The 16,489-nt window shown below is 40.8% G+C and overlaps 1 protein-coding gene across 1 annotated transcript in view; it reads left to right on the forward strand.

Annotated features, from left to right (window-relative positions):
• The first annotated feature begins 3,739 nt into the window (after positions 1 to 3,739).
• Positions 3,740 to 16,489, forward strand: part of CHRNB3 (cholinergic receptor nicotinic beta 3 subunit) — a 49,467-nt gene continuing 36,717 nt past the window's right edge. The window contains exons 1-3 of the mRNA XM_077151699.1: positions 3,740 to 3,888; positions 3,995 to 4,107; positions 4,623 to 4,802. Coding sequence (XP_077007814.1) covers positions 3,740 to 3,888; positions 3,995 to 4,107; positions 4,623 to 4,802 — 442 coding nt within the window. The remainder of the gene's footprint in view (positions 3,889 to 3,994; positions 4,108 to 4,622; positions 4,803 to 16,489) is intronic.

Below are 16,489 nucleotides of genomic sequence, written 5' to 3' on the forward strand. Positions count from 1 at the left end.
CACTAGACTACTTCTTTAAGGAGAAACTTCCCCTCATCAGCTGTTTGGTTTTGGCGAGGTTCAATTTGATTTGGAAAGGCAGAATAAATGCATTTTCTTCCTGGATCCTTTTCTTTGAAATTGATATTTAAATACCATAATCCAGGTGCTAGAAGTGCTTAATCTTAGTGGGATGGATGCTGTTTCTAGGACTTTTCAGTGGATAGAATTAGGAAATACATTTTTAAAAGCATTCATAAATATGAATAAATGGTGAATTCATATTTATGACTCTAAATCAAATTCAGAACTACAGTGTTTCCACTTATTATCAATCTTACATGTTTCTCCTTTCTCCCTTGTTTACTTCATGTCATAATCTATACACAACAGTATCAAAATAATAATGCTAGCGCTATCATCACGGTAGCCCATGAGAAACTCTGGGATCTGTCCTGTAACTACTTGTTGAAGAGTGCTTTGAAAACTATTGCTTTTTCATTTCTTTGTTTTGCATATATATTATAATATACAATGTAAAAAGTTAAAAAAAAAGACACGAAAAAATTGAAATATAGACTATAAGCTTTATATCAATGTTAAATTTCTTCAACTTGATAATGGCACTTAAAGTGCTTACATAAGTGAATATCCTTATTATTAGGAAATGTACGTGGCAATATAAAGTGTTCAAAGAGCATGAAGGATGCAACCTACAGCCAAGTGTCCAGAAAATGGATCAATAAACTAATAGACAAATAGATAGATGGATGGATAGGTAGGTAGAATGATACCACAAATATGGGCAAACAATAAGATTGATGGATCTGGATATCTGGACGCGGGGCGGGGGGGAGTGTGTCGCAGTTGTATGTATGGAGTTTGCATTATTTTTGTAAATGTCCTGTCAGTTTAAAAGCATTTCAAAATGAAACAACTTATAATGGCGAGGTCAGATTAATGGTTATGGGAGGGAGTAGAATCTGGGAAGAGGCACTAGCCAGCCTTCTGGGGTTGGGAATGGTCACCTCTTCATTCAGGTGGTGGTTACAAGAGTAGAAAACTATGCAAACATTCAAGTTGTAGATATTAGATTTGTTCACTAAACTCGATATATGGCATACTTTTAATTAAAAAAAATATAGTCTCAGAGAACCTTTCCTCCCAGATCCCCAAGGACCACAAACTCCTCTAAAGCCCCCTGATCCCCACTATGTGGCATTGGAAAAGCCGTAGGGTGCACCCCCCAGGACTCTGGGATCCGGTGTCCTCTTGGTAATGGCGCCGCCTGGAGCAGAAACAAATGTAGGCTCCATCCTACACACCAGTCAAAACGGAATCTCTCAGCCCCTCATTTCCCACCCGCCTTATTCACCAGGTGAGGACAATCTGACCAATTTATGGATAAGGGACATTGTGGCATGACATCGGAACTCCCATACAGGAAAACAGAAGTCCTCGTTGTGAGCATGTAGCTGGCGTCAAAGGCAATTCCACAGAGAGAAAAATTGTATTTTTCCTTGAGGGTGAGTAACCATTATCTTGTGTATTACTTATTCTCTGAGCTCTTACCCCTGTGCCCTTTCTAAAGTGAAGAAAACCAGAATGAATGAACAAATGAAAGAATGAAGAAATGGGTGATTGGGAACCTTATACCCTCGGTAAAGCAAAGATTAATGATCATTCCTAAGTGCATGTTTTCTGTGTGGTCAACCGACCTTGGCATTGCGTGAGGAGAGCGAGCTTCCCTCATCTCCTCCCCTCCAATTCAATTGTGTCTTTGATGAAATGTAATTATATCTAAATAGTATTTTTCTCAATGTTCTTTCTTTCTTGTTGAATGTGAAATGCATCCTGTTCTCATGATGCCATGTGTTAGGGTGAGATTTTCCAGTGACAAGAGCTCGCTTATATGCTCACATTTTCTTTTCATGGGGATTGGCAACATGAACAATTAGAGCCAAGTTAGTTTAAAATATACAAAATACAGAGACACCAAGTCTTCATGTAAAAATCAAACTGTCAGCATTTCAACCCGAGAAGAGTGGGTTTCTCTCTGAGAGCCTCGAGCCAGAGCAGGACAGGGCCCTTCCACCCAGGGAAGGCATCTGGGAACTGGGATTTATTTCCATGCTGGTGGAGGCTCAGCCTGAGATGACAGAAGAGAGATGTTTGGTCCAAGGCTGCCGCTGCCCTGACTCTACTGGTTGTTGGAGCAGCAGCGCTAGAAGGCTCCCTTCTGTTTTTCCACTTAAGCTCTCCTGCTGTCCCCAGGCTCTAGGCTGGGGAAGGAAGGTCCGTGGGTACCTTCTCTTTCTCACCACCCAAGAACAGTTAGGCTACAGTTCAAGAGCCTTCTTTCCACTTTACCTTATCCCTATGTTTAACCTTTCAGAGAACTGTCCTCCTTCTTTATGTTGGGTCGGAACCAGGGTTCCTCAGTCTTGGCTCTCTTGACATTTTGGGTAGGCTATTTCTTCGTTGTGGAGGGGCTGCTCTGTGCACGGAGGATGATAAGAGCAGCATCCCAGGACTCTGCCCTCCATGTGCCAATAGCACCCCTTCCTCCAGCTGTGACAACCAAAATGTCTCCAGACACTGTCAAATGTGCCCTGGGGGCCAAATGGGTCCCAGTTGAGAAGTGCTGGGTTACACTGAGCAGATAGGAGGCCAACACTCAAAATCAAGAACACAGCTACCTACCTGTAAGTGCCGTCTACACAGCCAATGCTACTCTATATAAGGTGCACGGAAGGGAGAAGGGAAATATTAACTCCATGATAGACACTGAGAAGGGAGAGGAGCCATCATATATAAGAAAAGAGGATAATAAAATTTAAATTTTATGACAACATTTTGGGATCCAGGACATCTTCGACCAAGAGGCAGGGCACAGAGGATTTGCACAGGACGGCAGAGTTGGTGAGTTCAAGGAGCTTAAGTCATAAAACTTTCTGAGTCAAAGGCCAAGAGCCTTTTGATGGCTCCTTTGATGGCCACTGGGACATTGAAATAAGGGAACCTGAGCTCTCCCTAATTGCCTAATTGAACTATTCTATGATTCAAGTCTGGAATTTCAAAGACTACCTGGTGTTTCTGGTGAGCCAGAGAGCCACTGGGGTGCAATAGCAGCGAACAGGCTTTTGCAGCCTAGGAGATGGCTCTTCACCATCTATCTGCTCTACAGTTCCCATGCCTGTCGTAGGGTGCTCACAGCTCTTGCTTCATGTCCACGAGTCTCCTGCTGCCAGAATGACTGTATGGTAACCACTGATTTTGTTTGACACCAAGTCCTTTCTCCTTCTCATAAAGGACCCCACCTATTTCCCTAGCTACAAAGGTAGGCACAGGACCCAGGCTGGGAGGAGCAGCACACCTCACTCCTGACCACAGAAACTAACAGCCAAAATTCTTTTTGGACATTTTCAAGGTTGGAAGAGACAACCTCTTTTCTCTTTAGTCAGGGACCTGTCAGATGAGCCTGGAGGCAGCGGCCACCCTATTATCTGTCGTGTGGAGAAACCCAGCAACTCTCCAGCAGCCATATTGATATTGTCAATCAGGTGGAAACCCATGGACAGAAGGAGACACTAAAACCTCACCCAGAGAGAGGCAGGAAGCCCTGCTGACTTTGAATCTCGGGACCTGGTCTCTGTGGGTCTCAGCCTCTCTGAGCCTGGGTATTTAGCTCCTCGTTTGGCTCCATAAGCCCCTCTAGAGTCCCTCCAGGAACTCCCCCCTCCAACTTTTTATTCTAAACATGTGTGAGTTTGGAGCTTTGTCCATCGAAAGCAAGAAAGTATTGGCAATTGCAGGCTGCCAAGTTCATCAGACCCAGGTTTCTGTCACAGCATTTTTGTGTAAAAAAAGTTTTCTCACAGATGACGTTAAAGATGGTTTTCAAGGGCTGTTTGTCGATTAATTCTTCTTTTTGCTGTTCGTTATTATTGCCCACCTTGTATTAGGAATTAAATTAGGCACAGGATGTTTAAGGGATTTGCCAAAATTCACGCAGATCGCTGACGTCCTGCTGTGAGAGGCAGTCTAATGAAGCAGCCGTGCCCCTCCGCTGTGGAAGCCTACTGCCCCAGTCAAATTTCAGATCATACCTTCACTGGATGTGCGATGGTGGGCACGTTATTTAACCTCCCCATGCCTCAGTTTCCCCACTTGCAACAAAAAATAAATCAATACCTATCTCGTGGTGTGTGTGTGTGTATGTGTGTGTGTGTGTGAGAGAGAGAGAGAGAAGATGAACAAGTTAATATATGAAAATCCTCAATTCCCTTTTCAATCACTTTTTACCACCACTACACTGCTTTCTGAAAAAGCATGGGCAATTGAGCAATGCCTGGAGTATTTTGATCAGCAGTAGAATTGGTATTCACAGTCAGCTTCAGCTAATGCGGCATTTTCCAAGTACGTTCAGCAGGATAAAACCTCTTGTAAGATAACGCCAAAGAAAAAAGTATTTGGTGGTGACACAGCTTAGAAAACACCGCAAAAGGCCTCCGTCATCCTGGAGAGTGAGGGCTTGGCACTGGTGTATGCAGGCGCTGAGTAAACCTGCAGTAACCCCCTAGTTTTACCTTGATCAACCCAGTATTCTTCGCTGTTATTTGACCATATTTATTTCCCCCCAGATACCTATTGCCCATCAGGACTGTGTCCTGTGGATGGCACTGACCTGTTAGAAGGATACTACTCCCAGAGACCTGGAGACCTGCACGGTGCGGCTCTGACGCTTTCTCCTCCCATCGGACCTGCCTTAGTTCCCTTGTCTGCCTTCAGACAATGGCCGGTTGGGAAGATGGAGTACTCGGGTAGCTCTCAGCAATTGCACAGAAAAAAAAGTGCCCTCCTGGACTCAGCTACTGTTAGGCCCTATTATTTCCTTTATAAACCAAAGCACATTTGCTCTGTGATTTCGAAAAAGATGGATGTGTTTAAGAAGCACCCAATAACTCACCCAAACTTCTACTGTTTGACACTTGATGGAGAAGATGGTCCATTGTGGCTCAAGAAAGATCCTTTAGGTCTGAGAAGGAAACAATTCAGATGGGTGTCTTATAGGTTGGAGGGTTGGATACGGGCTAATGAAGCATGCATGGAGATGGATGCTCAGTAGAGGAAAGAAAAATAAGAAAGGAGAATGAAGGTAAAGGGTGAAGATGAAAGAAGTTTCATCAAAACATAGGTAAGAAGATTTCTGATTCAAATTACATTTATCAAAATTAAAAATTAAAAAACAGAAAAAAACAAAAACACAAAAAAGAAAATGAAAAATGAAAAAACAAAAAATAGAAATGAGCAAAAAAAAAGTGGGGGGGGGGGAATGCATTTATCTCTCTTCCCCAGTAAGTTCTGTGAGAATAAAATTAAATTTAGCTTTAACACAAGATGGCACAGGATGGGAGAACAAAAGGCTCAGACTGGTCTTGCGGCAGAAAAAGGAGAAGGCCTCTGATGCAAGCCTGGAATTGGTGCCAAATCCTTATATAGGCAAAAACAAGTTCAAATAAGTCACAGCCAGGGTCGCTGAAGTGTAAAGTGCAATCAAGAGTGGGAACCTTCGGAGAAAGATTTGAATTTGTTAGACTATCTGGATAGGCTGTAACCTCTGGAGTAGCCAATCAGCGGGGAAACAGGGGAGGGACCTGCGTGCTAGGTTTAGGGTATAAAATCCGCGGCATTCCATCGCTTGGCGCACTAACCATCATTTTTTCAGTTGAGCACCTGTTCTTGCAAGATCGTGAATAAATCCTTTTTTTGTCCACAATCTAATTGAGCGTTTGTTCTCTTTCAGAAAGGCTTTCTTTCTAACAGTTCCCACTAAGGATTTTTTTAAACTGCAGATGCACACACTTTCTTAATCATGTACTTAACAGCCTCCATAGGGGAGGGACAAAAGTTAAGAGGAGGTTTAGATTTTCTATTTGGCAAGGGTGTGTTTATTGGTTTTCTTTCTCTTGGGAACAATGAAATTATCTAAAATTTAGAATTGATGGACCGTGGACTTTTTTTTTAAGTTTTTATTTTTTATTTTTATTTATTTATTTATTTATGATCATTCCATTCTACATATATAATCAGTAATTCACAATATCATCACATATGGACCATGCACTTTGACCACTATACATGATATCTGATGCATGCAGGTGGCTGAAAGATGCACTGACAGAGTAGATTGGTGAACGATGGTGCATACTTATGAATGAAAGTTGGGCTGCTACAAAAAGGAACAAAGTCGTGAAGCATGCAACGATGTGAATGAGCATGTGGGACATTTGGTGAGACAAAATAAGCCAGAAACAAAAGAACAACAATGGTATGTCACCTTTAGAAAATGCTTATAAGAAAACAGAGGCCTAGATTGTAAGCTTTCAGAGCAGACATATTAAGTCCAGAGTAGTGATTATTTTTTCTGGATTTCAAGAGGCTGTTATATATATAACCTGATATTTAGAGATAAGAATGAAGCTGATCAGGTAGGAATTAAAGTAATTCAGAACACAGGGGTAAGGAAGACAGTTTCTATATTTTAGAACCACACACACTCTTTGAGACCAAAGGAAGAAAGGTTTATTTGGTCTGGAACTGAAATTTTCTGTAGCACATAATCTAACTCAACCTATCTGTGTAGCCCATTTGAAAAACTGAAACACAGGGAACCCAGAATAATCCTGTATAGATTATTGTAATGCCTAGATACATCCTAGAGTATATTAAGCAGATCATCAAAAAGTATTGGCAAAGTCCCCTGAGGGAGGGGAGAAAGAACATGGAATTTTTAAACCTCACCATCAAGGAATCCCCTGATATTGTGTTAAACTTTAGGGCCACCCAAATCAATAGGCCATGCCCTCGATCCTGAGGCTTACTCTTGCGAAGCTTATGTAGGTAGCGGAGAAGTTTAGACTACCTATAGGCATGCCTAAGAGTTACTTCTGGAGGACATCTTTTGTTGCTCAGATGTGGCCTCACTCTCTTTAAGCCCAACTCTACAAGTAAAATCATTGCCCTCCCCCCTACATGGGACATGACATCCAGGAGTGAAAGTCTCCCTGGCAACTCAGGAGATGACTCCCAGGAATGAATCTGGCCCTGGCACCATGGGATCAACAATTCCATCCTGACCCAAAGGGGGAAAAGAAGTAAAACTTCTCATTGGCTGAGAGAGTTCAAATAGAGTCTAGAGGCTACTCTTGAGGTTGCTTTTATGCAAGCTTCAGTTAGCCCTTGCCACCTATCATAGCCTGCCAACCCCCAGCAGGACCATTCCAGCCAATCCTAAAGATTTATAAGATTCCACAATCTAGAGCAATTTATAAAATTCCACAAGGGTTCCAGGCACCAGAGTAACTTTCCAGAAACCTACAACCTCCAGATGGGTCCTTGGTCCAGATAAGTCCTGAAACCTAGAGAATATTCAGAACATCAGATAGTTCCATCTCCCTACCCCATATTAGTGACAGACCCTTCCAATATGAAAAATTTAGAAAAACCATAGCCCAAACGCCCTAAAGAAAGGGATGGAAAGATCAAAGGTGAAGGTGGAGTTAGTTATACAGTGAAGATAGGATTTAACAAATGAATATGAATGCTGAATCATTAAATTGATATCTTTTTTAGTCTCCAGGATCTTAGAGCAGCTAGAAGTAAAAATCTAAAATTGTGGAATTGTAAACCATGTCAAACTCTGAAATATGTTCCACAACTAATTGTGGTATTGTACTTTGAAATTTATTGCTTTTTTTGTATATATGTTATTTTTTTTCACAAAAAAAAGAAGGAAAAAAGTCTATTGTGGTGATAAAAGAAAAATTTAAGCCTTCTAGCCTCCCATATTCTGAAGCAGTTAGAAAGAAAAATCTGAGAGGATCGTAGCCCATGACAAACTCTGAATCTGTCCTATAAGTACTTGTTGAAGAGTGCTTTGAAAACTACTGCTTTTTTATTTCTTTGCTTTGTATATATGTTATACTCTACAATGAAAAAGTTAAAAGAGAAAAAGCCTCCATAGCCCAAGGATCAAGATTCCTCTCCTGGAGTCCAATGCCCAACTGGCCAGATCACTGTGCATGCGATGGGTAACAGGGCCCACACACCCAGAACTTCAGTCTCATGAATCTTCGTTTCTCCCCAGCAAATGTGACCCAGCCTGGTGTGTGTGTTGACTGGTCTTTTATCCTTGTCTGAAAAGACACACCAAGTTTTTATTTCTTTCAGGGATTCTTCTCTACACTCTCTCCCTGGCTCATCCCCAGGCTAGTTTCTTATTACTATTCAGCTCAGAGCTTATTCTCCCCTCTGAAGAAACTTCCTTAATCAGCCATTTAGTGTAGTCCCTCCCCCATTATTTCGCATATCATAGCACCCTATGTATTTTGATCATAGCGCTTATTATGTATGGTATAGTCTGTACCTATATGATTTCATTCATTCATTCTAGAAATACTTATTGAGCATTATTAGTAATAGTTGACAGGCACTGCTCTAGGTGCTGGGGATACAGTGGTGAAAAGATGACAGGATTCTGGACCTTGGGAAACTTACATTCTTGTGAGGACACAAACATTAAACAATGTAATTTCAGTAAGTACTATGAAAAAAATAAAATAGGATAAGGAAATAGACCATGACTTGAAATAGGGTCTACCTACTTGGGAGACACATTTCTGAAGATATAAAAGAGGAGACTTGTATGAGAAAAAAGAGGAAGTTGGGTGGGGTTCTGGAAGAACAGCTTTCCAAGAGCAGAGGACAGCAAATGTGAAATAAGAAGGAGCTCAGCATCTTTGGAGAATAGCAAAGAACAGTGAGGTCAGAACACACTAAGTCAGGAAAAGCAAGTGGGACCAGGCAGAGGAGGTAGAGGCAAGATGATGTGGTTAGGAACTTGGGTTTTATTTTATGGACAATAAGAAGCCACTGGAAGAGTTTTGAACAGGGACATTACATGAACTGGTTTATATTTTAAGAGATCACCTGGGCCATTCCACCAAGATGGTTGCATAAGATACTCCAGAGTGCCATTCCCCCACAAAATCTTTGAATACATAGCAAAAACTAACATGACCCTCTTTCTTAGAACTCCAGAAATAGAGGGTGGCAGTAACTTGGTAAGTGCTGATTCAGGAAAACACAGCATTAAGAAACGGTGGGAGAAGCTCATGGTGGTCTTGCCGACACCTCCCAGTATAATGTGGAGCCAGTTTTCACATCTATTGTGGGTCCCTAGCCTATTCTGGAGGGAGCAGAGTAAGCACTATGTGCATACTGCAGGGTCTATATGTCAGCACCAAACTTTTAGGTGGCAGCCTGAAAGACTGAACCAGGAAAGTTGTCTCTGGTTTGCCCACCCAGAACTTGCCCTGCAGGCAGAGGCAGCTTGCAGACAGCTAAAGCAGTATAAGAAACAATTAAGTCCTCTTTCTCCGCCGGCCCGCCGCGCGGCACCCACGCCCCGCAGCAGCCGACCCGCCCGCCCTCCTTCTCCCCTCTTTCTCCCCTCTTCCCCCTCCTGCTCCGGCGGCTCTCCAACCACCACGGTGCCCTCTTCCGCCTTCACCGGCTCCTCCGCCACCAGCCTCGACAGCCTTGCCGCCCTCACCTTTCCTCCTCCAGAACAGCTACTGGGGGAGTGGAGACAATACAGAACAGCTCCCGGAGCCACGACGGAGATCAAAGGGACAGCGTACCCCATCCTGGAACGGCTGACTGTCTGGGAGAACCAGCTCCGGTGAGAACACCGAGGGACGTGGGCTTTCCTGGGCGGGACGGCAAGTGGCTGGAGTCCCTCCCTTCCTCCTTCCCAGGCCAGCTGGCAGAATTGGTTAGGCGGTCCCCTCAGGCCGCGGCGGCTGGCGTCTCCACCACGAGAGGCCCCCCGGACCAACTGAAAGAGTTGGGTCAGAAATCCCCAGACCGCGGGGAACGGTGACCAGGGGGTCCCTTCCAAACACGTGACTCCCCGGTCCGCCTGGGAACAGTGCACTCTCCCGGGCTGCGACAGCTGGCGCCCTTCCGCCACGCTTGGCGCCCCAGGCCGACTAGGAAATTTGGTCAGGCGCTCTCACGTGCTGCGGTGGCCAGCGACCCTCCCCGCGTTCGGACCCCCGGGCCAGCTGGCACTCTTCCAAGATGCGTCGGCTGCCAAACCTCCCCTACAGCGAGAGTTTTCCAGAGTTAAAGGACCCACAGCAACTTTTACTGGTGGATCCCGCAGACAAACGTGTGCCACGAGCGCCACCTACTGGGCAGGATAAGAAAAACAGAACCCAGAGATTTCACAGAAAAATATTACAACCTGTGGGGTCCAACACTCAGGGAAATCTGACTAAATGCCCAGACGCCAGCAGAAGATAACGGATCACGCTCAGAAAATTGAAAATATGGCCCAGTCAAAGGAACAAACCAATAGTTCAAATGAGATACAGGAGCTGAGACAACTAATGCTGAATATACGAACAGAAATGGAAAACCTCTTCAAAAACGAAATCGATAAATTGAGGGAGGACATGAAGAAAACATGGGCTGAACATAAAGAAGAAATAGAAAAACTGAAAAAACAAATCACAGAGCTTATGGAAGTGAAGGATAAAGTAGAAAAGATGGAAAAAACAATGGATACCTACAATGATAGATTTAAAGAGACAGAAGATAGAATTAGTGATTTGGAGGATACAACATCTGAATTCCAAAAAGAAACAGAAACTATAGGGAAAAGAATGGAAAAATTCGAACAGGGTATCAGGGAACTCAAGGACAATATGAACCGCACAAATATACGTGTTGCGGGTGTCCCAGAAGGAGAAGAGAAGGAAAAAGGAGGAGAAAAACTAATGGAAGAAATTATCACTGAAAATTTCCCAACTCTTATGAAAGACCTAAAATTACAGATCCAAGAAGTGCAGCGCACCCCAAAGAGATTAGACCCAAATAGGCGTTCCCCAAGACACTTACTAGTTAGAATGTCAGAGGTCAAAGAGAAAGAGAGGATCTTGAAAGCAGCGAGAGAGAAGCAATCCATCACATACAAGGGAAACCCAATAAGACTATGTGTAGATTTCTCAGCAGAAACCATGGAAGCTAGAAGACAGTGGGATGATATATTTAAGTTACTAAAAGAGAAAAACTGCCAACCAAGACTCCTATATCCAGCAAAATTGTCCTTCAAAAATGAGGGAGAAATTAAAACATTCTCAGACAAAAAGTCACTGAGAGAATTTGTGACCAAGAGACCAGCTCTGCAAGAAATACTAAAGGGAGCACTAGAGTCAGATACAAAAAGACAGAAGAGAGAGATATGGAGAAGAGTGTAGAAAAAAGGAAAGTCAGATATGATATATATAATGCAAAAGACAAAATGGTAGAGGAAAATATTATCCAAACAGTAATAACTCTAAATGTTAATGGACTGAATTCCCCAATCAAAAGACATAGACTGGCAGAATGGATTAAAAAACAGGATCCTTCTATATGCTGTCTACAGGAAACGCATCTTAGACCCAAAGATAAATATAGGTTGAAAGTGAGAGGTTGGGAAAAGATATTTCATGCAAATAACAACCAGAAAAGAGCAGGAGTGGCTATACTAATATCCAACAAATTAGACTTCAAATGTAAAACAGTTAAAAGAGACAAAGAAGGACACTATATACTAATAAAAGGAACAATTAAACAAGAAGACATAACAATCATAAATATTTATGCAACGAACCAGAATGCCCCAAAATACGTGAGGAATACACTGCAAACACTGAAAAGGGAAATAGACACATATACCATAATAGTTGGAGACTTCAATTACCACTCTCATCAATGGACAGAACATCTAGACAGAGGATCAATAAAGAAATAGAGAATCTGAATATTACTATAAATGGGCTAGACTTAACAGACATCTATGACATTACATCCCACAACAGCAGGATACACCTTTTTTTCAAGTGCTCATGGATCATTCTCAAAGATAGACCATATGCTGGGTCACAAAGCAAGTCTTAACAAATTGAAAAAGATTGAAATCATACACAACACTTTCTCGGATCATAAAGGAATGAAGTTGGAAATCAATAATAGGCAGAGTGCCAGAAAATTCACAAATACATGGAGGCTCAACAACACACTCTTAAACAACAAGTGGGTCAAAGAAGAAATTGCAAGAGAAATTAGTAAATACCTCGAGGCGAATAAAAAAGAAAACACAACATATCAAAACCTATGGGACGCAGCAAAGGCAGTGCTAAGAGGGAAATTTATTGCCCTAAATGCCTTTATCAGAAAAGAAGAAAAGGCAAAAATGCAGGAATTAACTGTCCACTTGGAAGAACTGGAGAAAGAACAGCAAACTAATCCCAAAGCAAGCAAAAGGAAAGAAATAACAAAGATTAGAGCAGAAATAAATGAAATTGAAAACATGAAAACAATAGAGAAAATCAATAAGACCAGAAGTTGGTTCTATGAGAAAATCAATCAGATTGATGAGCCTTTAGCAAGATTGACAAAAAGAAGAAGAGAGAGGATGCAAATAAATAAGATCAGATGGAAGAGGAGACATAACTACTGACCTCACAGAAATAAAGGAGGTAATAACAGGATACTATGAACAACTTTACACTAATAAATACAACAATTTAGATGAAATGGACGGGTTCCTGGAAAGACATGAACAACCAACTTTGACTCAAGAAAAAATAGATGACCTCAACAAACCAATCACAAGTAAAGAGATTGAATTAGTCATTCAAAAGCTCCCTAAAAAGAAAAGTCCAGGACCAGACGGCTTCACATGTGAATTCTATCAAACATTCCAGAAGGAATTAGTACCAACTCTCCTCAAACTCTTCAAAATAATCAAAGCGGAGGGAAAACTACCTAATTCATTCTATGAAGCCAACATCACCCTCATAACAAAACCAGGCAAAGATATTACAAAAAAAGAAAACTATAGACCAATCTCTCTAATGAATATAGATGCAAAAATCCTCAATAAAATTCTAGCAAATCGTATCCAACAACACATTAAAAGAATTATACATCATGACCAAGTAGGATTCATCCCAGGTATGCAAGGATGGTTCAACATAAGAAAATCAATTAATGTAATACACCACATCAACAAATCAAAGCAGAAAAATCACATGATCATCTCAATTGATGCAGAGAAGGCATTTGACAAGATTCAACATCCTTTCCTGTTGAAAACACTTCAAAAGATAGGAATACAAGGGAACTTCCTTAAAATGATAGAGGGAATATATGAAAAACCCACAGCTAATATCACCCTCAATGGGGAAAAATTGAAAACTTTCCCCTAAGATCAGGAACAAGACAAGGATGTCCACTATCACCACTATTATTCAACATTGTGTTAGAAGTTCTAGCCAAAGCAATTAGACAAGAAAAAGAAATACAAGGCATCAAAATTGGAAAGGAAGAAGTAAAACTATCACTGTTTGCAGACGATATGATACTATACGTCGAAAACCCGGAAAAATCCACAACAAAACTCCTAGAGCTAATAAATGAATACAGCAAAGTAGCAGGCTACAAGATCAACATTCAAAAATCTGTAGCTTTTCTATACACTAGTAATGAACAAGCTGAGGGGGAAATCAAGAAATGAATCCCATTTACAATCGCAACTAAAAGAATAAAATACCTAGGAATAAATTTAACCAAAGAGACAAAAAACCTATATAAAGAAAACTACAAAAAACTGTTAAAAGAAATCACAGAAGACCTAAATAGATGGAAGGGCATACCGTGTTCATGGATTGGAAGACTAAATATAATTAAGATGTCAATCCTACCTAAACTGATCTACAGATTCAATGCAATACCAATCAAAATCCCAACAACTTATTTTTCAGAATTAGAAAAACCAATAAGCAAATTTATCTGGAAGGGCAGGGTGCCCCGAATTGCTAAAAACATCTTGAGGAAAAAAAACGAAGCTGGAGGTCTCGCGATGCCAGACTTTAAGGCATATTATGAAGCCACAGTGGTCAAAACAGCATGGTACTGGCATAAAGATAGATATATCGACCAATGGAATCGAATAGAGTGCTCAGATATAGACCCTCTCATCTATGGACATTTGATCTTTGATAAGGCAGTCAAGCCAACTCACCTGGGACAGAACAGTGTCTTCAATAAATGGTGCCTAGAGAACTGGATATCCATATGCAAAAGAATGAAAGAAGACCCGCATCTCACACCTTATACAAAAGTTAACTCAAAATGGATCAAAGATCTAAACATTAGGTCTAAGACCATAAAACAGTTAGAGGAAAATATAGGGAGATATCTTATGAATCTTACAACTGGAGGTGGTTTTATGGACCTTAAACCTAAAGCAAGAGCACTGAAGAAGGAAATAAATAAATGGGAGCTCCTCAAAATTAAACACTTTTGTGCATCAAAGAACTTCATCAAGAAAGTAGAAAGACAGCCTACACAATGGGAGATAATATTTGGAAATGACATATCAGATAAAGGTCTAGTATCCAGAATTTATAAAGAGATTGTTCAACTCAACAACAAAAAGACAGCCAACCCAATTACAAAATGGGAAAAAGACTTGAACAGACACCTACCAGAAGAGGAAATACGGATGGCCAAGAGGCACATGAAGAGATGCTCAATGTCCCTGGCCATTAGAGAAATGCAAATCAAAATCACAATGAGATATCATCTCACACCCACCAGAATGGCCATTATCAACAAAACTGAAAATGACAAGTGCTGGAGAGGATGTGGAGAAAGAGGCACACTTATCCACTGTTGGTGGGAATGTCAAATGGTGCAACCACTGTTGAAGGCAGTTTGGCAGTTCCTCAAAAAGCTGAATATAGAATTGCCATACGACCCAGCAATATCATTGCTAGGTATCTACTCAAAGGACTTAAGGGCAAAGACACAAACGGACATTTGCACACCAATGTTTATAGCAGCATTATTTACAATTGCAAAGAGATGGAAACAGCCAAAATGTCCATCAACAGATGAGTGGCTAAACAAACTGTGGTATATACATACGATGGAATATTATGCAGCTTTAAGACAAGATAAACTTATGAAGCATGTAATAACATGGATGGACCTAGAGAATATTATGCTGAGTGAGTCCAGCCAAAAACTAAAGGACAAATACTGTATGGTCCCACTGATGTGAACGGACATTCGAGAATAAACTTGAAATATGTCATTGGTAACAGAGTCCAGCAGGAGTTAGAAACAGGGTAAGATAATGGGTAATTGGAGCAGAAGGGATACAGACTGTGCAACAGGACTAGATACAAAAACTCAAAAATGGACAGCACAATAATACCTAATTGTAAAGTAATCATGTTAAAACACTGAATGAAGCTGCATCTGAGCTATAGGGTTTTTTTGTTGTTGTTTTTTACTATTATTACTACTTTTATTTCTTTTCTCTATATTAACATTTTATATCTTTTTCTGTTGTGTTGCTAGTTCCTCTGAACCGATGCAAATGTACTAAGAAACGATGATCATGCATCTATGTGATGATGTTAAGAATTACTGAGTGCATATGTAGAACGGTATGATTTCTAAATGTTGTGTTAATTTCTTTTTCTTTCTTTCCATTAATAAAAAAAAATAAAAATAAACATTTAAGTCAACATGGCTTGGGGCAAAGGACTAACTTCTTGAAGTCATATAATAGAGCACATGGGAGGGAGAGAAAGTCTGTTCCAGAAAGAGTACAAGGGACATTCAAATTCTCATAAAGGGGGGAATTCCTAAGGCCATGAGCAATCCCAAGCCCTGGACAAGATAAGACCAGTTCAGACAAGACTGATAAGATTCTACACTTCACATTCATCTCAGGTTGCTCTTCTTGGTAGGAGGGCTAAACTCTGAAAGACAGCACCAATCGATGCAGAGCCAATTTGTTAAGACTGTGAATGGTTTTTATTTCGTCATTTTTGATTTGGAACTCAAGGAAATTTCCTGGAACTCAAAGAAATTTCCATCATTTCAACAGCTGCATACAAACTTAAGGAAAAGACAGGTCAGGTACTATATCCCAATGCAAACACTTTAAAATATTTAAATGTACTGGATGCAGTAAAAGATTACAAGACAAAGAAACAGAAAATGATGGACAATCCAAAGGAAGATGATAAAAATCCAGAAAACATCAACAAAGAAGACCAAGTTTTAGACATACCAGATGAAGACTTAAAAAAAAACTTCAATATACTCAAGGAGATAAAGGAAAACACAGAGAAAGAACTAGAGGGTATTTGGGAAAATGAAGAATGAACAATAAGAGAATCTCAATAACCAGAGAAATTTTTTAAAAACCAAACAGAAATATTGAGTTGAAGACCATGATAACTGAAATGAAAACTTCCCTGGAGGGTTTCAACAGCAGATTGGAGCTGGCTGAAGAAAGAATCAGTGAACTTGAAGACAAGATAATTGAAATGATACAGGCTGAGGAACAGAAAGAAAAAAAATGAAAAAAGTA

This window comes from Tamandua tetradactyla, chromosome 3 (assembly GCF_023851605.1).
Source record: "Tamandua tetradactyla isolate mTamTet1 chromosome 3, mTamTet1.pri, whole genome shotgun sequence".
In the NCBI taxonomy this organism is placed as follows: domain Eukaryota; kingdom Metazoa; phylum Chordata; class Mammalia; order Pilosa; family Myrmecophagidae; genus Tamandua; species Tamandua tetradactyla.